Raw genomic sequence first — 23,088 nt, 5'->3', positions numbered from 1 at the left:
TGAGAATAGGTTGTAATTTGTAGCATACAGGAAGAAATATGTTTTTCTAACACCAGGAGCAAAACAGTAACAATGCAGTAACATGACAAGAATCTGTATAAGTAATCATATGCTAAATAATTGCAAGTAAATTTTATGTATAAGATGGCCAAGATGATTGTCTATAAAATGAAGGTAGTCTCAATCTCAAAAATTAAGTGGTTGGTGAGATATGGGGCCTGAAAGTCCAAAATTCTAAACATTGTTACCCTTTAGGTTTTCACTGTATATTCAGCAGATTGTGTGTCTCATATATGGGATGTACTTTACATATAGTGTTGAATCCACACTACGTACACTAGCACAACTCTACACTATATAGTATATATACAGCTCCACTCTTTATTTCTTAACTGAGTTTATAGTTTGGAGCTTTATATATAATCATTCGTAGCATACAGTATATTGCGCATCTGTGTATGTTATGTACAGTTAGGTCCAGAAATATTTGGACAGTGACACAATTTTCGCGAGTTGGGCTCTGCATGCCACCACATTGGATTTGAAATGAAACCTCTACAACAGAATTCAAGTGCAGATTGTAACGTTTAATTTGAAGGTTTGAACAAAAATATCTGATAGAAATTGTAGGAATTGTACACATTTCTTTACAAACACTCCACATTTTAGGAGGTCAAAAGTAATTGGACAAATAAACCAAACCCAAACAAAATATTTTTATTTTCAATATTTTGTTGCGAATCCTTTGTAGGCAATCACTGCCTTAAGTCTGGAACCCATGGACATCACCAAACGCTGGGTTTCCTTCTTCCTAATGCTTTTCCAGGCCTTTACAGCCGCAGCCTTCAGGCCTTGCTTGTTTGTGGGTCTTTCCGTCTTAAGTCTGGATTTGAGCAAGTGAAATGCATGCTCAATTGGGTTAAGATCTGGTGATTGACTTGGCCATTGCAGAATGTTCCACTTTTTTGCACTCATGAACTCCTGGGTAGCTTTGGCTGTATGCTTGGGGTCATTGTCCATCTGTACTATGAAGCGCCGTCCGATCAACTTTGCGGCATTTGGCTGAATCTGGGCTGAAAGTATATCCCGGTACACTTCAGAATTCATCCGGCTACTCTTGTCTGCTGTTATGTCATCAATAAACACAAGTGACCCAGTTGCATTGAAAGCCATGCATGCCCATGCCATCACGTTGCCTCCACCATGTTTTACAGAGGATGTGGTGTGCCTTGGATTATGTGCCGTTCCCTTTCTTCTCCAAACTTTTTTCTTCCCATCATTCTGGTACAGGTTGATCTTTGTCTCATCTGTCCATAGAATACTTTTCCAGAACTGAGCTGGCTTCATGAGGTGTTTTTCAGCAAATTTAACTCTGGCCTGTCTATTTTTGGAATTGATGAATGGTTTGCATCTAGATGTGAACCCTTTGTATTTACTTTCATGGAGTCTTCTCTTTACAGTTGACTTAGAGACAGATACACCTACTTCACTGAGAGTGTTCTGGACTTCAGTTGATGTTGTGAACGGGTTCTTCTTCACCAAAGAAAGTATGCGGCGATCATCCACCACTGTTGTCATCCGTGGACGCCCAGGCCTTTTTGAGTTCCCAAGCTCACCAGTCAATTCCTTTTTTCTCAGAATGTACCCGACTGTTGATTTTGCTACTCCAAGCATGTCTGCTATCTCTCTGATGGATTTTTTCTTTTTTTTCAGCCTCAGGATGTTCTGCTTCACCTCAATTGAGAGTTCCTTAGACCGCATGTTGTCTGGTCACAGCAACAGCTTCCAAATGCAAAACCACACACCTTTAATCAACCCCAGACCTTTTAACTACTTCATTGATTACAGGTTAACGAGGGAGACGCCTTCAGAGTTAATTGCAGCCCTTAGAGTCCCTTGTCCAATTACTTTTGGTCCCTTGAAAAAGAGGAGGCTATGCATTACAGAGCTATGATTCCTAAACCCTTTCTCCGATTTGGATGTGAAAACTCTCATATTGCAGCTGGGAGTGTGCACTTTCAGCCCATATTATATATATAATTGTATTTCTGAACATGTTTTTGTAAACAGCTAAAATAACAAAACTTGTCTCACTGTCCAAATATTTCTGGACCTAACTGTATACTTCTGCAGAACTCTAATTAAGGCTGTGTGCAAACAGAGCATTTTTATGAAGATTTGGTACAGATTGTGGCCCACATGTGCATGTATTTCTTTATGACAGCATGCTTATTTCTTCTTTGCAGATTTGGTGCACAAAATAATCTGCAGCATGACAATTGTTGGTGCACTTTTCCCTGCACTTTTTTAGCCCTTCCACCAATTGACTTAATTAAGAAATAAATGCATGGCACAAAACTGCGCCAAAAACACATGTGCTTTTTGGTGCTTTTTTCTGCTAGAAGGTGCATATTTGATGCAGAAAATTTCTGTGCCAAATCTGCAATGTGTGCACAAAGCCTAATTGTTAAAAAGTGGACTCTATATGAGCCCATGTGGTTCGGTTCCATAACAGAACATCTCTGTTATGGAACCAAAATGTTGCCCCATGGGCTAATAATTCTCCTCTTTCACATTTAATCGCAGTACAGCTTGTTTTCTTTTTATAAATATAGTAGACCTATGGGTTTGTGTCCGTACAGCTTTGCGTCCACTACTTAAGATTTGGTGCTGCTTAATTAGAATATTAAGCAAAAAAAACCCCAAAAACATATATATATATATATATATATATAGATATATATATATATATATACAGTACAGACCAAACGTTTGGACACACCTTCTCATTTCCAGAACAACTATTAAGAGGTATTAAGAGGAGACTTTTTGCAGCAGGCATTCATGGTAAAATAGCTGCTAGGAAACCACTGCTAAGGACAGGCAGCAAGCAGAAGAGACTTGTTTGGGCTAAAGAACACATGGAATGGACATTAGACCAGTGGAAATCTGTGCTTTGGTCTGATGAGTCCAAATTTGAGATCTTTGGATCCAACCACCGTGTCTTTGCAGAAAAGGTGAACGGATAGACTGTACATGGCTGGTTCCCACCGTGAAGCATGGAGGAGGAGGTGTGATGGTGTGGGGATGCTTTGCTGGTGACACTGTTGGGGATTTTTTCAAAATTGAAGGCATACAGAACCAGCATGGCTACCACAGCACCTTGCAGCGGCATGCTATTCCATCCGGTTTGCGTTTAGTTGGACCATCATTTATTTTTCAACAGAACAATGACCCCAAACACACCCCCAGGCTGTGTAAGGGCTATTTAACTAAAAAGGAGAGTGATGGGGTGCTACGCCAGATGACCTGGCCTCCACAGTCACTAGACCTGAACCCAATCGAGATGGTTTGGGGTGAGCTGGACCGCAGAGTGAAGGCAAAAGGGACAACAAGTGCTAAGCATCTCTGGGAACTCCTTCAAAACTGTTGGAAAACCATTTACGGTGACTACCTCTTGAAGCTAATCAAGAGGATGCCAAGAGTGTGCAAAGTAGTAATGAAAGCAAAAGGTGGCTACTTTGAAGAACCTAGAATATAAGACATATTTTCAGTTGTTTCACACTTTTTTAAGCATTTCATTCCACATGTTTTAATTCATAGTTTTGATGCCTTCAATGTGAATCTACAATTTTCAGAGTCATGAAAATAAAGAAAACTCATTGAATGACAAGGTGTGTCCAAACCTTTGGTCTGTACTGTATATACTGTGGTTTTTGTGTGCAAAATAAATTTTTGTTAATACATTCTACTTTGTTAACAACAGTTATTAACCCGGGCGTAGCCGGGTAGTACAGCTAATATATATATATATATATATATATATATATATATATATATATATATATATATATATATATATATATATATTAGCTGTACTACCCGGCTTAGCCCGGGTTAATAACTGTTGTTAACAAAGTAGAATGTATTAACAAAAATTTATTCTGCACACAAGAACCACAGAATAAATAGATAGAAATGTAATTATTAAAAGCCAAAAACTAAGCTAATAGAAGCATTTCACAACATATATTTCAACACCACAGATATTCCACACAGATTTAACTAAATTGGCCAAATAATGTGCTCTGTCTGTCTCTTTCCAGGTCTGTCTCTTTCCAGGTCTTTCTCTTTCCCCGTCTGTCTCTTTCCCCGTCTGTCTCTTTCCCCATCTGTCTCTTTCCCTGTCTGCCTGTCTCTGTCTGTCTCTTTTTTTGTCTTTCTCCATCTCTCTGTTTCTTTCCCCATCTGTCTCTTTCTAGGTCTGTCTCTTTCCCAGGTCTGTCTCTTTCCCCGTCTGTCTCCTCGTTTCTTTGTGTCTTTTCCTGTCTGTCTCTTTCCCTGTCTGCCTGTCTCTGTCTGTCTCTTTCCTTGTCTGTCTCTATTTCTCTGTTTCTTTCCCATCTGTCTCTATCAAGGTGTGTCTTTCCCCATCTATCTTTGTCTGTCTCTCTGGCTGTCTCCTCCTTCCCTGTCTGCCTGTCTCTGTATCTGTCTGCATGTCTTTCTGTCTCTTTCCCCATCTGTCTCTTTCCCCATCTGTCTCTTTTTCCTCTGTCTCTTTCCCCTCTGTCTCTTTCCAGGTCAGTCTCTTTCCAGGTCAATCTCTTTCCAGGTCAGTCTCTTTCCAGGTCTGTCTCTGTCTGTCTCTTTCCAGGTCTGTCTCTTTCCAGGTCAGTCTCCGTCTATCTCTTTCCCCATCTTTCTCTGTCTGTCTCTTTCACCATCTGTCTCTGTCTGTCTCTTTCACCGTCTGTCTCTATCTCTCTGTCTCTTTCCCTGTCTGTCTCTCTGTCTGTCTCTGTCTGTCTCTCTGTCTGTCTGTCTCTCTGTCTCTCTCTATCCATCTCCCCACAGACATCTTATTACCTCACATATAAGCTTCTTATACTATGAATGTATTTTGTTCCTATAGAAACCAATCACAGCTCCTACTAATAACCTGTAGTTACAGGCTTCATTTACATTAATGGAGCCATGTTTTTTGGAGAGTAACTGTAAAGCGCGGGGTTAAATTTTCCTGTCAAAACATAGTCTACGACGTTCCCTGGGTCACATGAGGTGTCTGTGCAAAATGTCGTGATTATAAATGCGACGGTGCGGATACACTTTTCGTTTCACTTTTTCCCCATTATGTAGATTAGGGGCAAAATTGATTGGTAAATTGGAATGCGCGGGGTTAAAATTTCGCCTCCCTACATAGCCTATGACGCTCTCGGGGTCCAGACGTGTAAGTGTGCAAAATTTTGTGGTTGTAGCTGCGTCGGTGCAGATGCCAATCCTGGACATACACGCACACACACACACACACATACATACACACATTCAGCTTTATATATTAGATATACGTATGTATATATATGTGTATATATATATATATATATATATATATGTATATATATATATGTATATATATATATATATATATATATATATATATATATATATATTCTATTGGGTGTAAAGTTAAATATCGGCATACTTCTGTCCTAAATGCTGGGTGTAATTATCAGTATCTGTATTAGGCTAGGTTCTTGGAATAGTAGAAAAAAATCTGTCAAATTTTCATCCAGAAAAATGTAATGATTTTTTTTCTCACTTGTCATCTATATATATAATCCGCTTTTTTTTCTCAGAATTATTAATCACTTACAGGACCATTTCCAGTTTCCTATGTTACAGAATGGTACAGAATGGTAATGTATCCGTAAAAATCAGATGCTATTCTGTGGCATCCGATTTTTTTCTCGAACTTATAGACTTAAATGGGGGAGTTTCATTCGACTTCAGAATCAAATTTGCAATTTTTTTCCTCACACCAAATTGATATGAGAAAAAAACGTTAATCTGCACTACCTCATTGAATAACATGGGTCAGTGTTCTATCCCAGAAAAAATCGGATAGCACGCGCATGATTTATAAGCTTGTGTGTACGAGCCTTTACTCTGCTCATATATATACTGCACATTACTACATCTCCTGTCCTGTATACTGGATGTAATTCTCAGTATCTGTATTATTCTGTATATACTGTATATACACTGCACAGCACCACTTCTCCTGTCCTGTATACTGGGTGTAATTCTCACTATCTGTATTATTCTGCATATATACACTGCACAATACCACTTCTCCTGTCCTGTATGCTGGGTATATATATATATATATATATATATATATATATATGTGTGTGTGTGTGCCACCCTCGTGCCAGCAGGCGAGCTGCTTGGATACGGATCCGCGGTGGCTCGAGGGTCTCCGGACCCGGGGGTCGTGCGGCCACTCAAATGAAGGGGGGTTATTTACAGGGGATGTATTAGAGTTTGTGACGCCACCCATGTAATGTGGTAATTTGAAGTACCACCGCTGCAATAGGGAGTACCCGGGGTTGATGGAATGGGGCAGCCAGGTGTTGTAACTCTCCACGGGTAGGGGGGAGAATACCCCGGGACTCGGTGATGGTGAGGGGCAGTGACGTTGGGTGCAAAGGGGGTCACTTGCGTACTCACTCAGTCCATTAAGCTGACACCGACAACTGGATAACCCAAAGTTCTGGATACCGCTGCCGCTTAGTTCGGGTCCCGTCCCCAATGGTGCTGCCTAGTGATCCGTGACCTGCCTCTTGGCACTAAGTTTACTTCTCTGTTGGTCCCGGTAGTACGGAACTTGCCAGGTCCCGCTCCCCACTATGGCTAAGTGTGGGAGCTTGCTCTCAGGGTTCACGCTTGGGATTTTCTGGACCGTTTTCAGTGGAAGTCCTATCCCCCTCGTTGAGCTAGTACCCCGATTTTGGAGCGAGTTGGAAGGCTCCATTCTCCTCGGGTAAATTGTCAGGTTGCCTGAAGCTACTCCCTGACCTAGGATCCACGTACCCCATCGTGCCCTGGTCCCAGCCCGGTGATGGTGCAAGGCCACTGGCTGTCCTCCTCGACAGATCCGTGCCCCTTGCCATGATCCCCTGCGACCGGGGGTTCAGCTCCTCTATGCCCAGACCACCGTCTGCCACCTAGATTACTTCCCAGGAGCCCTGCTCCTGACCTCTTCTCACTTTCACTTCTCAAGCTCAACTCTCTCCTTCTGACACTCCTGACCTCTCCTCTCCAACCCCACAGGTGGGCGACTCTATTCCACTTAAGCTGTCCACTAGTGTGTTTGGTGGGTGTAGTGCAGAGTGTACCTAGGTTTTGATTAGCTGATGTAGGCAAAACCATATAGTTAGGGACCCTAAACCAAGAAGGAGGTGGATACTGCATGGGACGGAAGATTGTGCAATACCCTGTGACGACCTGATAGTCCAGAGGCGTCACATATATGTATGTATGTATGTATGTATGTATGTGTATATGTATGTATGTATGTGTATATATGTATATGTATGTGTATATGTATATATGTATATGTATATATGTATATGTATATGTATATATGTATATGTATATGTATATATGTATATGTATATATGTATATGTATATATATGTATATGTATATATACATATATGTATGTATGTATATATATGTAACACCCTGGGGTCGAGGGTGAAGATCCTCCGTCGTCATGGGCTGGGCTGGCCCAGTTTCGTGACCTCAAGGCGTACAGGAGGGAAGGAAGGCGGTGGATGGGAGGAAGGATGGAGCATGGGGGAGGATGATTGAGGACGGACGGGGGTGGTGGTAGTCCCCGTTGATGCCGCAGCGCTGGGCGATGACGCCGGTTAAGGACAGGCAAAGACAGGGACCGCGGTTCCAGGTCTTTTACTCACAGGTAGTTCAGGTGCTGCCCCAGAGTATCGATCTCTGCCATGATGGGCTCCAGCCGATCCCGGATAGTTGGAGGTCACCGCCGGTGACCGTGAACGTTTTTCTAGTGAAGTGTCCCTCAGTTGCTATCCGGAACCTGGGCCGAGCCTCCAGCTCTAAGCCACGGGCCCATGAAGAGAGGAAAATACTAACTCCAGTTGTCTGTGCGAGGTGTTATCCCAAGGTGTACCCGGGAAAGGTCTGCTCTAGTATCATGGTTGCGCCTACTTCTACCCCAAGTGGTACCCGCCCCCAGTAGTTGTCCTAGTGACTGGGGAAGTCCCATACTTCGTGATGGCTAACTACCCTATCTACCCTAGTCCAACCCATTGTGGGAAAGCACCTTGCTGTTGTAGGTGTGTGTTTTGTGAAGGCACCAGCAGTTAACTGCTTCCTAACCCAGGATAGATATTACCCCATAAAAGTGGTGTAATACCCTGTGGCGCCTGAAGCCCAGGGGCACCACACATACACTGCACAGTACCACTTCTCCTGTCCTGTATACTGGGTGTAATTCTTAGTATCTGTATTATTCTGTATATATACACTGCACAGTACCACTTCTCCTGTCCTGTTGTCAGATAGGCTGCATTACATTTCGGAAGGGTCATTATTAATTTATTATTTTCTACATTCCTAAGGTCTAATAAAAATAACTCTTGAAGAAACAGTTTAAATGCATTATCCCAAGTTTGGAAGTTATCACCTATCTTCTGGATAGAGATAACATTCTGTCCACTGTGGATCTGACCACTGGGACCCTCATAATCTCAAGAACCTCAGTTCTGATCATCATGTAACTGGAGCTGTGGTCAGTCATATGCACTGCTGCACCATTTGCATGTGGCTCTTCAAATAACACCTTTAAGTGAGTGGTGAGGGGCATGTCAACGTAAAAGCAAAATTCACTGATCGGGGCTGATGGGTGTTATAAAATGTGGGCTGGTGGGGTTTGTGTGCCTGGGCTGCTTTTTGGTCCCCTGGTTACAGATATTTAGAATGGCAATACACGGAGCTGTTGGTCACCCTCACTGGGTCCTGCATTGCCTCTCCTTCATTGCTCCAGTCTTTGTTGATTGGCTGCTGAAGTGATGTCAGGTCTACAGCATTTGTAACATTTGCAGTTCTGCTGATGTAGACGACACGAGATGCAAACACAATGTCAGATCATCATGGGGGTCTAGTTAACAAAAGAGACACCAGAATGTCAGATTTGAGTGCCAGGTAAGGAAGTTCACAGAACTGCAACAGAGTACTGTCCAACTGCAGCAGAGTACTGTCCAACTGCAACAGAGTACTGTCCAACTGCAGCAGAGTACTGTCCAACTGCAGCAGCGTACTGTCCAACTGCAGCGGCGTACTGTCCAACTGCAACAGAGTACTGTCCAACTGCAACAGAGTACTGTCCAACTGCAGCAGAGTACTTTCCAACTGCAGCAGAGTACTGTCCAACTGCAGCAGCGTACTGTCCAACTGCAACAGAGTACTGTCCAACTGCAACAGAGTACTGTCCAACTGCAGCAGAGTACTTTCCAACTGCAGCAGAGTACTGTCCAACTGCAGCAGCGTACTGTACAACTGCAGCAGAGTACTTTCCAACTGCAGCAGAGTACTGTCCAACTGCAGCAGAGTACTGTCCAACCACAACAGAGTACCAACATAGGGTCCTGTTATTGTTTTTGCTCACAATTAAAAAAAAACAAACAATACTGTGCATCTGGTTCTTTTCAGTATTCATCGAGTTACCCAATTAAGTAGATATTCTATTTGTTTTTGTAAACTTTAGTTTCGCAGTGATACAATAGTAAAAATGCTGCATGTTTTTTGCTCTTGTTGATAAATTCTACTCTAATCACTGCTATGGCTGCCTCCTTATCTCCCCACCACTCATTTGCTAAAGAGGTTCCTTTTTCTGTGTTATACTGTATTTAGAGCAATAACATTTTGGAGCTCCAAATGATAGCTGTAAAGTTATAGTTAATATAAAGGGATTTTGACTTGGTGTGAGACCCAAACTGATAGTGTAAGTTGATTGGATATACTGTGCTGGGATCACGACTCGCTAATCTTCTACCACTGTCATGCTGTAATATTGTTCAGTAGACACAATGTCATGTAATTCCTCCTCAGCGGGGCATCCAGCTTGAAACTCTCACCTGTTAGGTAGAATAAATTGAAGAAATGTTTTATTGACTCTGAGTTCTTCACTTCTGGTTATAAAAATTTCAGGAAATTTCATATTAAGTCACAAAAGGTCAAGAAAATGTTCATTATTGTAAAAACCAAAGGTCTTCTAGACGCTGCGTTGCCATGGGCAAGAAACGTGTACAGCAGCGATGTAGAGTTCTGACATTTTTTGTATGCGTGAGAAAAAAGCTTCCACATAGTTGCATTAAAAGGGGTTTTCCTTTTTCAGGACTCTCGCGGATTCTCCGCCGGTAGTCTGGTGATTATGGTAATGATGGCATCATGTGAACAGCGCTGCAATCACTGAGTTTTATGGCTTTTTCAAAATCACCTTCTGAAAAAATCACTTTAATATGTTTTTGTATATTTTAATTTGCTTGTTAGGTTTCCTATCAAGTCTAATAAAATGAAACCTAAAGAGATAGATATGTATCAGGCCTGTTTCACACGTCAGTGAAGAACACAGACATTTTTCACTGGTGTGTTAAAACCGCATATGTGCCTCCGTGTGCTGTGATTCACAGCACACTTGTGTTATCCATGTGCTATCTGTGATCCGTGATTGCACATGGAGATACAGTAAACTCACCTGTCCCCGCTCCTGCTGTCCATGGTGCTGAAGTTCCCGGATGCTGGGTCTGGCCGCTGTGTCCCTCACCGCTGCAGCTACTTCCACGTCAGCTGTGCAGTATATATGTGCATATTCATGAGAATAATTAGCCGTCCTGGAAGCAGCAGCCAGCAGAGGCTGGAGACAGCGTTGCTGGAGACCGGTGAATTTATAAAGCTTTTTATATTCAATGTACATGTTTTTCTGGTACGTGTTTCACATATCATACCATAGTGTGGTTCGTGGAACATCAGTGATACCAGAAAAATACGGACATGTCTCCATGCAGAAACATGGACACCCGTGTAAGCCACATGGAGACACAGTCAGTGAAAAATCACTGATGTATGTATTGATTTTAATGGGGCTGCGTATGTCCATGATTCTGGTACGTATACAAGCTGTCACGTGTACCAGAATCACTGATGTGTAAAAGAGGCCTTAGAGACATTTTTTAAGCATTTGCTTTAAAAAACAAATTGTAACATTTATCAGATACAGATTTCAGGGATATGCTACTTATTAGGCTGTGTGCTGTTATTTCCATACAATGAGTGCTTTATTACCAGCAGATTATCACTGCCAGTGCTAAGGGGTTTATGAGCCCTGGTACAAACATATTCCTTCCTCTGATAAGCAGCTCACTGTCAATAGACAATGTACACAGAAAGCTGTAATGTGGTTGGGCTTTGCTTTCTGAGCTACGAACTCCAATTTTGTCACAACTGCTTCACCCAGTAAACTAAGTGATACTTCGTTGGAATCAGAGTCTCTTTTCCTACATTATGTTGCTATCAGATGAGGTAGCACAAGGCTGGTGACAAATTACGTTTAATATTTATTTTTACTGATGATCTTGTGAGTAGTTAGATGTATTAAACAACAAATCAATAGAATTATACAGTTTAATGATTTTTTTTGTAATGTGTTTTGTTTACATTTAGGACTGAAGAACGTATTAACCCAATAATGCAGCTGAACTTCGAGATGGAGAATTTCACAAGTCAGTCTGTTAAAAGGCGTATAATGTGGCATCTAGAATATCAAGGTCAAAAACCCCCATCTGACATGGAGAAAGCTGTGACAGAACTGACAGTAATCCAGAAGGATATTCGAGCTATAGTTCCTCTGGCTATGGTAAGACATCTTCTTTCATCCTTTGCTTTTTAGTAATAAAACTTTTCTTAAATATTATTTCTTTTCATTTTGAAGCTGTAATAGTGATGCTTGTCTATGGAGCTATTTCTGTTTTTCAGGGTCTGTTTTTGCACATAAATTTTGCTAATGTAATATTTCATTTTCAGGACACTGAGATAATTAACACGGCTATCCTAACAGGCCGGACCGTGGCTATCCCAGTGAAAGTTCTGGCTATTGAAGTGTCCGGAGTCATCACCGATATTACTTCTTTTACAGAATGTAAATCCAGCAATGAAGACATCATTAAGGTAATGGAGGCAACCGCATAAGGGGAAGATTGGTGGTGGTGATCACTACTGGTGGGGAGTTCAGAGTTGAGACCTGTCTTGGTCATTTAACACTAGAAGTCCCAGAAATTTCGCGCTCCCCACTGAAGTTCCGAAAGAGGGTCAAATGACCCTTAGTCCAAACTGCAATTAAGGCCATTACTGTCGCACCACAGGAGGTTGGAAAACAACAACCTCCTGTGGTGCGACAGTAATGGCCTTAATTACAGAACAAAAGACGGTGATTATAGGATATTAGCTAAAATCCTTCAGGTCATTCGACCCGTCTCTGGGTTCCAAAGGTAGAAATGTTAAAGGACCCCTCTCTGGGACTTCTAGTGTTATTGGGAGCCAGTCAAGGGTGTGACAAGTAATCATGTTAAGAATGGAATGGGGTTATACTTAGCTACACTGATAAAAACCCAATGTCTCAGGAACTTGTAATTATTATTAGGCTATGACTCAAACTATAAATAATAGTGACTTTTATTTTTTGCTATCTTATACCATTTCTCTTCTTGAGTATGGTGAGTGCTCTTTACATTATTGTACTTGAACCTTGTTCTTATCATGTATATTCAGTATATGTGTCATCTCCAAGCAATATTTCACTGTTCTGTAACACAAGAGATAGACTTCGCTACTTACTTTGCTTCATAGCAGATGATAAGGAAGCTTTCCTAGCAGTTTATCAGCTGGAGTAAAACAGTTTTGCTTTTCCCGGTAATCAACAATGCAGGATAATAGGTTATCTGTTACGGCATGTGCCTTTTTTCAACCTCACTTGCTATGCCACTATGTACCGACACTGGAATACAATTGACATCTTGGAATATTATTGAAATTTTGTGAGTAAACTGGAGTAACCATGTAAAAGAAAACCATTAAAGAGGTTCTCTGGCCTTGGAGTACAAGTCTGCATTTACTCTATATAGCGGAAGACTTGTGAACCCTCACAGTACGCCGTGCACTCACTGTCAGGATTCTCCAGTGCTGGCACCAGGAACAGGCAGTCATGTGACCGAGAGTATGCAATTTGCATATTTCCGGACGCATTCTGACAAAAAATATCCAGCCTCGCACAATTCACTGTATTGAGCGAGGCTGCGCATGAGTAATTGGCAAGTGATCACATTTATACAAATCACCCACAAGCTCCTGGTGTCAGCACTGGAAAATCCTGACAGCGCATGCACTGCACTTTGTGATGATTCACAAGTCTGCAGTCACATAGCCAAACAACCCCTTTAAGTTTGGGCAGAACAAGCACACTCTATAGATTCAGCTTGTCATCAGATCAACAACACCAACCATTATTGATACCTGCATGAATCCATCCTTCCTACTTTTTCCACCTAGAAGGAATCTTTGAGTTGGTATACAATGTATGGAAACCACAATCCTTGCCCTTTAGTAACAAAAATTACATGTTATTCATTTAAATTGTAATCTTGTTAATAAAAACATGGAACACATCTTCCCACATCATTAAATATTTGCACAGGGAGGTCAATTTACAAGACTGATGAAAATAATTATAGCTGTTTTTTGTATTATTGCAGTTATGTTACCCATGAACACCAATTGTTTAATTGTTTTGCCACCATTTTCTAATATCTCCAAATTTAGCATGCGTATCATGTTTCCCCGAATATAAGTGTGTATTTTGCATTGGTGTCAGTGATTGAGTGGCTCCTTAATGAAAAATTAATATTCACCCTTCCCCCACCCATAATGCCGCCAACCCCTCTGCCAGCATCAGTGATTGGAACTTGTGTTAATGAAATAATGAATATTCACCCCTTCCTCCACCCACCCTTCTGTGGCGGCGTCAGTGATTGGAACTTGTGTTAATTAAATAATGAATATTCACCCCCTTCCCCACCCACCCCTTTTCCGCCATCATTGATAGGAACTTGTGTTAATAAAATAATGAATATTTAACCCTTTCCTCCAGCCATTCCTGTGTGCGGTGTCTGTGATTGAACTGACCAAGGATCACAGCGCTATGTACGCACTGGCCGGGGGCTGCCCTGACCTTAGCGTGTCAGCGTTTATATCTTTGCAGCTGTCATACTTAGGTTAGGTGAGCCGCTGGCCAGTGCGAACATTGGAATGCAATCCTCGGGCAGTAATACGAGTCTGAGTGAATCACTGACATTCGGCACAGAAGGGTGGGTGGGGGAAGGGGGTGAATATTCATTATTTAATTAACACAAGTTCCATTCACTGACGCCGGCCGAGGGGTAAGTGGGGAAGGGGGTGAATATTCCTTATTTCATTAACACAAATTCCAGTCACTGATGCCGGCAGAATGGTGGACGGAATTATGGGTTGGAAGAGGGATGAATATTCATTCCATTAACTAACCGGCATATGACTATAAACTTCCAAGGCTTACAGCAATGTACACCGAAAGTTACATATCCTGAAAGGGCTGCTCATGCCCTATTTCAGGATACTATTAGTATGAGGATCCGCAACTAGGGCTTATTTTTGGAGTAGGGCTTATATTTTCCAAAAGGTCCAAAAAAAATCCGGCTAGGACTTATTTTCGGGGGTAGGTCTTATTTTCTTTAAAGCACGTTATTACAAACAGGAAGTGGTGCATTCATGACTTACTTTAAAACACTTGTTTGTAAAGTTTCTAACCACTTTTCTGAACAGAAATACAGATTGGATACTTTAGTAGCACAGGGTATACAACATATTGGGAAATATGGCATGTTTTACACTTGATCAGCATGTGACCATACTAATGCAAACTCCAAAGCTGGGAGTGGATTGTAAGACTAGGAAGGGTAAGAAAAAATTGTATTACTCACTTCTATTTTTAAAAAATAAAAATAAAAAAAAAAAGATTGTCTGGAAAAGATATATTAAAACTGCACTGTCTGAGTCCGCTCTTAATTAATAAGCCACATTGCTATAGTTTAGAATTTCCAGATGTCTTTGCCTGATTAATCAATCACGACTTTTCAAAGATGTCATACATTGTTTTGCAAATTTACTCCAGTTTTCCCTCGGAATGACTCTCTGTAATTCGGCAATTTTTGCATCATTTTGCAAAATGTGCAACTTTTTTTACATTAAAGAGGCACAAAAACAGATAGAGACAGAAAAAAGACCTTTTTTTTTACTTTGTGACAAATGCATGAACCACATGTGCCATGTTGATGAATTTTTTATGTGCCATATTAATAGAATCATAGAATGGTAAGGGTTGGAAGGGACCTCAAGAGCCATCGGGTCCAACCCCCTGTGAGTGCAGGTTTTCCTTAACCCCTTCAGCCCCCAGCCTGTTTTCACCTTAAAGACCCGGCCATTTTTTGCAATTTTGACCAGTGTCACTTTGACGGGTTATAACTCTGGAACACTTCAACGGATCCTGGTGATTCTGAGATTGTTTTTTCGTGACATATTGTACTTCATGTCAGTGGTAAATTTAGGCCGATATGTTTTGCGTTAATTTGTGAAAATTTCGGAAATTTGGCGAAAATTTAGAAAATTTCGCAATTTTCAAAATTTGAAAATTTATGCCCATAAATCTGAGAGATATGTCACACAAAATAGTTACTAAATAACATTTCCCACTTGTCTGCTTTACACCAGCGCAATTTTTGAAAAAAAAAAAAAATTCCGTTAGGAAGTTAGAAGGGTTCAAAGTTCATCAGCAATTTCTCATTTTTCCAACAAAATTTACATAAAAAAAAGTTTTAGGTACCACATCACATTTGGAGTGATTTGAGAAACCTAGGCGACAGAAAATACCCAAAAGTGACCCCATTCTAAAATCTGCACCCCTCACTCTGCTCAAAACCACATCCAAGAAGTTTATTAACCCTTTAGGAGCTTCACAGTAACCAAAGCAATGTAGACGAAAAAATGAAAATTTTACTTTTTTAACACAAAAATGTTACTTTAGCCATAAAAATTAGTATTTTCACAAGGGTATCAGGAAAAATGCATCATAAAATGTATTGTGCATTTTCTCCTGAGTACGCAGATACCTCATATGTGATGGAAATCAAATGTTTGGGCACACGGCAGGACTCGGAAGGCAAGGAGCGCCATTTGAATTTTTGAGTGCAAAATTAGCTGCACTCATTAGCGGACGCCATGTCGGGTTTGAAGACTCCCTGAGGTGCTTAAACAATGGAGCTCCCCCACAAGTGACCCCATTTTGGAAACTAGACCCCTCAAATATTTTTTCTAGATGTTTGATGTGCACTTTGAACCCCTGGGGGCTTCACAGAAGTTTATAACGTTGAGCCGTGAAAAGAATTTTTTTTTTTTTTACCACAAAACTGTTGCTTCAACCAGGTAGCTTTTTTTATCACAACGGTATCAGGAAAAAATGCACCATAAAATGTATTGTGCATTTTCTCCTGAGTACGCAGATACCCCATATGTGGTGGAAATCAAATGTTTGGGCACACGGCAGGACTCGGAAGGCAAGGAGCGCCATTTGAATTTTTGAGTGCAAAATTAGCTGCACTCATTAGCGGACGCCATGTCGGGTTTTAAGACTTCCTGAGGTGCCTAAACAATGGAGCTTCCCCCACATGTGATCCCATTTTGGAAACTAGACCCCTCATGGAATTTATCTAGCTATTTAGTGAGCACTTTGAACCCCTGGAGGCTTCACAAACGTTTGTAATGTTCAGCCGTGAAAATATTTTTCTCCTGAGTACACAGGTACCTCATATGTGGTGGAAATCAATTGTTTGGGCGTACGGCGGGGCTCAGAAGAGAAGGAGCGCCGTTTCACAGTAAAATTGATTGGAATTATTAGCAGACGCCATGTTGCAAAAAAAATAAAATATACAGACATCAGTAAAAAAAAAAAATGAATAAAAAAAATATGAGCGCCTGCCACTAAGACCAGTGCCAAACGTGAAAGCGATGCACGAGTCTCGCATCGCATCATCCACTGCAGTCTGGAAGTGAGCAACTGCGCTGGATAATGCGATGCGAGAGGGCGAGGCGGCAGATGAGAAAGGGCGCAGCGGATGGAAGATGGAAAATGGCGCAGCGGATGGAGGAGCGGCAGAGGATGGGAAAGGGCGCAGCGGATGGATGATGGGAAATGGCGCAGCGGATGGAGGAGCGGCAGAGGATGGGAAAGGGCGCAGCGGATGGATGATGGGAAATGGCGCAGCGGGTGGAGGAGCGGCAGAGGATGGGGGGGAGGGAGGTGAGATGGGGATACCTACCTTACAGGATGGATCTAGGCAGCAGGATCACAGCAGACAGAAGAGGCAGCAGATGAAGGAGGCAACAGATTGAGGAGTGTGAGAGGGGGCAGTAGATGAAGAGGATGGGAGAGAGCAGGCAGCAGATCGGGGAGGGGGGCAGAGTCTGATGGGAGAGAGAGATGGCACATGGAGGAGGGTGGCCCCCAGAACATGGAGGGGGGAGGGTGGCTTGCAGCACATGTGGGGGGGAGGGTGGCTTGCAGCACATGTGGGGGGAGGGTGGCTTGCAGCACTGCAAGCCACCCTCCCCCCACATGTGCTGCAAGCCACCCTCCCCCCACATGTGGAGCACTGCAAGCCACCCTCCCCCCACATGTGCTGCAAGCCACCCTCCCCCCACATGTGGAGCACTGCAAGCCATCCTCCCCCCACATGTGCTGCAAGCCACCCTCCCCCCACATGTGGAGCACTGCAAGCCACCCTCCCCCCACATGTGGAGCACTGCAAGCCACCCTCCCCCCACATGTGGAGCACTGCAAGCCACCCTCCCCCCACATGTGCTGCAAGCCACCCTCCCCCCACATGTGGGGGGAGGGTGGCTTGCAGCACATGGAGGGATAGGAGGTGTAGTGGCGATGAAGGAGGCGGCGGCCGATTCGGGGGCAGCAGTGGCTGAAAAAGGTGGGTGCGACGGCGGCGGGGACAGTGGCGAGCGTGGCAGCGGTGGATCGGGAGCGGCGGCGAGCGTGGCGGCGGGGACAGCGGTGGATCGGGAGCGGCGGCGAGCGTGGCGGCGGGGACAGTGGCGAGCGTGGCGGCGGGGACAGCGGTGGATCGAGCGTGGCGGTGGGGACAGCGGTGGATCGAGCGTGGCGGTGGGGACAGCGGTGAGTGTGGCGGCGGGGACAGCGGTGGATCGAGCGCGGCGGCGGGGACAGCGGCGAGCGTGGCGGCGGGGACAGCGGTGGATCGAGCGTGGCAGCGTGGCGGCGGGGACAGCGGTGGATCGGGAGCAGCGGCGGGGACAGCGGTGGATCGAGCGTGGCGGCGGGGACAGCGGTGAATCGGGAGCAGCGGCGGGGACAGCGGCAAGCGTGGCGGCGGGGACAGCGGTGGATCGAGCGTGGCGGTGGGGACAGCGGTGGATCGGGAGCGGCGGCGGGGACAGCGGTGGATCGAGCGTGGCGGCGGGGACAGCGGTGAATCGGGAGCAGCGGCGGGGACAGCGGCAAGCGTGGCGGCGGGGACAGCGGTGGATCGAGCGTGGCGGTGGGGACAGCGGTGGATCGGGAGCGGCGGCGGGGACAGCGGTGGATCGAGCGTGGCGGCGGGGACAGCGGTGGATCGGGAGCGGCGGCGGGGACAGTGGCGAGCGTGGCGGCGGGGACAGCGGTGGATCGAGCGTGGCAGCGTGGACAGCGGTGGATCGGGAGCGGCGGCGGGGACAGTGGCGAGCGTGGCGGCGGGGACAGCGGTAAATCGAGCGTGGCGGCGGGGACAGCGGTGGATCGGGAGCAGCGGCGGGGCTGGCGGGGCGATCGGAGACAGCGGCGGGGCTGGCGGTGGCGGGCGGGGCGATCGGAGACAGCGGTGGTGGCGGGCAGGGCGATCGGGGACAGGGGCAAGCGGCGGGGCTGGCAGGGTGATCGGGGACAGGGGCGAGCGGCAGGGACAGGGGCGGGCGATCGGGGACAGGGGCGAGCAGCGGGGGCAGCAACTTACCGATGGGCACCCGCATCTTCAATGGCTGGAACATTACAGTGACTGTAATTGGCTGAGCGGTGTTTGTCAGCCAATCACAGCCTCTGTAGGTTCGGGGAGGAGGCACCACCCCTCCTGAGGTCAGGCAGAGGTCCCCTCCTTCCCGAATCTACCGCTTAATTAAAGAAATTGGACTCCCCGGGGCTCCGGGACCGCGATTTCGCCATGACGTACTGGGTACGTCATGGGTCGTTTAGCACCATGTCACCATGACGTACCCAGTACGTCAAAGGTAGTTAAGGGGTTAATCATCCCATCTATATGTTTATTCAGCTTCCCATTGAAGATTTCCATTGATGGAGAGCTCACCACCTCCTGTGGTAGCCTGTTTCACTCCTTAACTGCCCTCATTGTCAGAAAGTTTTTCCAAATGTCTAATCTGAATTTCCTTCTTTTTGGTTTCATCCCATTGCTTCTTGTACTTGTGCTTATCAGAAAGGGGTAGTTCCTTCTCCCCTGTGACTAACTTTCAGATATTTGTAGACCGTTATTAAGTCTCCTCTCAGCCTTCTCTTTTGCAAACTAAACATCCCTAGTTCTTTTAGCCGGTCTTCAAATGACATGGTTGCAGATCTTCTACCAACTTGGATGTTCTTCTCTGGACTTACTCCAATATATCGATGTCTTTCTTGAATTTGGGTGCTGAGAACTGTACACAGTATTCCAGGTGTGGTCTGACCAGGGCAGAGTATAGGGAAATAATTACCTCTCTTGATCTAGATTCAATGCTTGTCTTGTTACATCCCAGAATTCTGTTGGCCTTTTTAGCTGCAGTACCGCATTGTTGGCTCATGTTGAATCTTGAATCTACCAATATGACCAAGTCCTTTTCCTCAGTGCTATCACCTAGTCCTATTCCTCCCATACTATATATGCTTTTTACATTTCTTTTACCCAGATGTAGGACTTTGCATCTGTCCTTTATTAAACACCATTCTGTTCTCCTCAGCCCATTGTTCGAGTATGTCTAGATCCTTTTGAATACTCTCTCTTTCCTCTCTAGTGTTTGCTGCTCCTCCTATCTTAGTATCATCTGCAAATTTTATGAGTTCCCCAGTAATTCTGTTGTCCAGATCATTTATAAAGAAGTTGATGAATTTAGAGCAATAAAAATGTTAGCGAATAAAACAATATAACAAAAGAAAAGGGACTTAAATACCCCTGCACATAATGAATTGGGCCCTAATTGTTAAACATTTAGAATTTGCGTCATATGTTTCGTAGCTGGGAATCAGCATACTTTATTCACAGGTAGTCCACAATAGTTTACCACTACAAAAATATTTATTTTTTGGTTTTTTTTGCATATATTTTGTGTGAAGGATATTAAAAAATATTCTAAAAATAGTTCAGCGCAGTACAGTGTCCATGAACATGTTTATTTAGCTTATTAAGCTTTAAACTTTTGAAGTTTCACTTTCTATCAACACATTTTATGCTTTTTGGCTTGGGGCGGTCTGTGTATTCTTTTGGTGGGTTTTTTTTGCTATAAAGGCAACACGCAGTAAATGCTCAGCTTTCCTTCCAATTATGCTCTCAAGACTGTTAGCACATCACTGCTGGGCTAAGGGCACACTATAATTTCAGATCCTCAACATTTTCTTTTCTGCAGTCCTAATCACACTGTCAAGTCTTTCTAATCTCTAGGTTGCTGACCTACATAGATTTCTTCTGGTAGGTTAGCTAGATAAGAGTCACCATGACTGTCATTGATCATTGCTCTTAAACTATGTCAAATACCCACCAATTTCTATCCATAACTCTCAATGGATAATAGAATAGCATTAATATGATTATGTGGACTATGTAGAAAACATATCACTTACTAACAGTCATTCTGAAAACTCCAGGGGTGATATAATACATAAAAAAAACAGTGTAAATATTCCAGAGCCTGCTACCTCTGCCTGCGAATGAATATGATCAGGGTCATCTGGCTTGTTAACTGTTCTTGCTGCTACAGGAATATTTATTGCTTAAGATAGCTGTATTTCACCGGCAGCAGCGCGATTAATAATAATGATTTGTAAGTTATTTCATTTTGGAAGTATAATTTAAAAAAAAGGGTGGCAATATCAATTCAAGTGCGCATGATTCATTAATAACAATAAACTCTTGTGTGAATGAACTGGTAACTGAGCGCAGCCATTGATTGCTCCGAAAACACGCAATACACCTCGCTTCCTAAGTAGGCTCAATTATGTTGCTTGCTTTCCGTTGTTAAAAATCAGGTACATACTTCTTAATAACCACAACCTTTAGGAAAAAACGTTTGCTCAACCTTTTTACATGATTACATAAACGAGTCGTATAATTGTGACGAAGATAACATCGCAGTGGTGGTGCATAATGAATGATTAAACATGAATAAATTGAAAAAGCAATTAATTCCAAATAATTACATTCATACAGATGGAGCAGAGATGAGTTTGCCATTTGGGAATTTAATAATATGGGGTCTCGATGGTGTTATATAAAGCTACAAATAAATCTGAGTGGTATTGTATGCAATTAGATAGGTTAGAAGGGTCTGGTTTTTATCTCAAGTAACAGGACCACATTCCTTTAGAAATTGTATCTGTATTGCAACTCATCCCCAGTACTATAACTGGCATTGGGACAAAGTCAAAGTAGGTACTGTTTTCAAAAAATAATCAGACACTTCTTTCTAATCTCATACAACCTTCATGGACAACCAAAGCGCCACTCTGTGAGTTCCTGGGAACTGAAAATGGGTCTGCAATCAGGGGTGGCATTTAGCTAGTTCCTACCGTTTCTCCCGAACCAATTGTTAAAATCATAGCAGGTTCTCATAACTGGCAAGAAGAGGTTCTCCGATCTGGTACTGACTCTCAAGGGGTGGCATGTTCCTCCTGCAGTGGGAGTTCTGACTGCTGCCCTCTGAGTGATAGGAATGAGCTCTGCACAGCAGGCTGTCAGGAGCCATCCAGACACAGGGAGAAATACTAAGGGGCACTTTGCACACTACGACATCGCAAGCCGATGCTGCGATGCCGAGCGCGATAGTCCCCGCCCCCGTCGCAGCTGCGATATCATGGAGATAGCTGCCGTAGCGAACATTATCGCTACGGCAGCTTCACATGCACTCACCTGCCTTGCGACGTCGCTCTGGCCGGCAAACTGCCTCCTTCCTAAGGGGGCGGGTCGTGCGGCGTCATAGCGACGTCACACGGCAGGCGGCCAATAGAAGCGGAGGGGCGGAGATGAGCGGGACGTAAACATCCCGCCCACCTCCTTCCTTCGGCATAGCCGGCCGCTCCTGCGGCTTCACACACAGCAATGTGTGCAGCTGCAAGAACGAGGAACAACATCGTAACATCGGTCTTTCCCAATTTATGGAAATGACCGACACTACACCGATGATACGATTACGACGTTTTGTGCTCGTTAATCGTATCAAAAATGCTTTACACACTACGATGTTGAGAGCGACGCCGGAAGTGCGTCACTTTCGATTTGACCCCACCGACATCGCACCTGCGATGACGTAGTGTGCAAAGTGCCCCTAACTCTCCCTCAGTCTACAGACAACCCGGCCAGTGGAACCCTCCCCTACACAGTGTCACAGCAGGCAGAGTGGAGCGACATGGGAGAGGTGGAGTTAAATGGAAAGATCAGAGCCAGAGACAACGAGAGATGGAGACGAAAGAAAAGAGAGGGGGAAAGAAAAGATGGAAGAAGAGACAAGAGAGAGTGAGGCACAGATAAGATACAGGCAGGAGACAAAAGAGAGAGACAGGAAACCAGAGAAGGATAAGAGACAGTCAGGAAACACAAGAGAGACTGAAGCAGGAGACAGGTAAGAGGGCTGTATATAATACAATGGCTGTCTCCTACTTGCCTTCAAGGGGTTGTCCGGTCTACAATAAAAAGTCTGCAGTCACTCTATATGACTGCAGACTTGTGAATCCTCACATCTCACACATTGTGCGCTGTGAGGATTCTCTGGTGTAAAAGTCGGGAATAGAGGTCACGTGGCCAAGAGTATGTGATATGCAGACTCCTTGCCAGAATCAACGACTGTTTCTGGCCTCACACATTACACT

General features: G+C 44.0%; 1 protein-coding gene across 1 annotated transcript in view; it reads left to right on the top strand.

The window, feature by feature from the left end:
* TMEM132E (transmembrane protein 132E) overlaps nucleotides 1-23,088 on the top strand; it is an 839,391-nt gene that overhangs the window by 692,783 nt on the left and 123,520 nt on the right. Inside the window, exons 5-6 of the mRNA XM_075336321.1 lie at nucleotides 11,541-11,733; nucleotides 11,901-12,044. Of these exons, the coding sequence (XP_075192436.1) occupies nucleotides 11,541-11,733; nucleotides 11,901-12,044 (337 nt within the window). The remainder of the gene's footprint in view (nucleotides 1-11,540; nucleotides 11,734-11,900; nucleotides 12,045-23,088) is intronic.

This window comes from Anomaloglossus baeobatrachus, chromosome 2 (assembly GCF_048569485.1).
Source record: "Anomaloglossus baeobatrachus isolate aAnoBae1 chromosome 2, aAnoBae1.hap1, whole genome shotgun sequence".
In the NCBI taxonomy this organism is placed as follows: Eukaryota; Metazoa; Chordata; class Amphibia; order Anura; family Aromobatidae; genus Anomaloglossus; species Anomaloglossus baeobatrachus.
The sequence above is the reverse complement of the archived record's forward strand: the minus strand, read 5'-3'. Positions and strand labels throughout refer to the sequence as shown.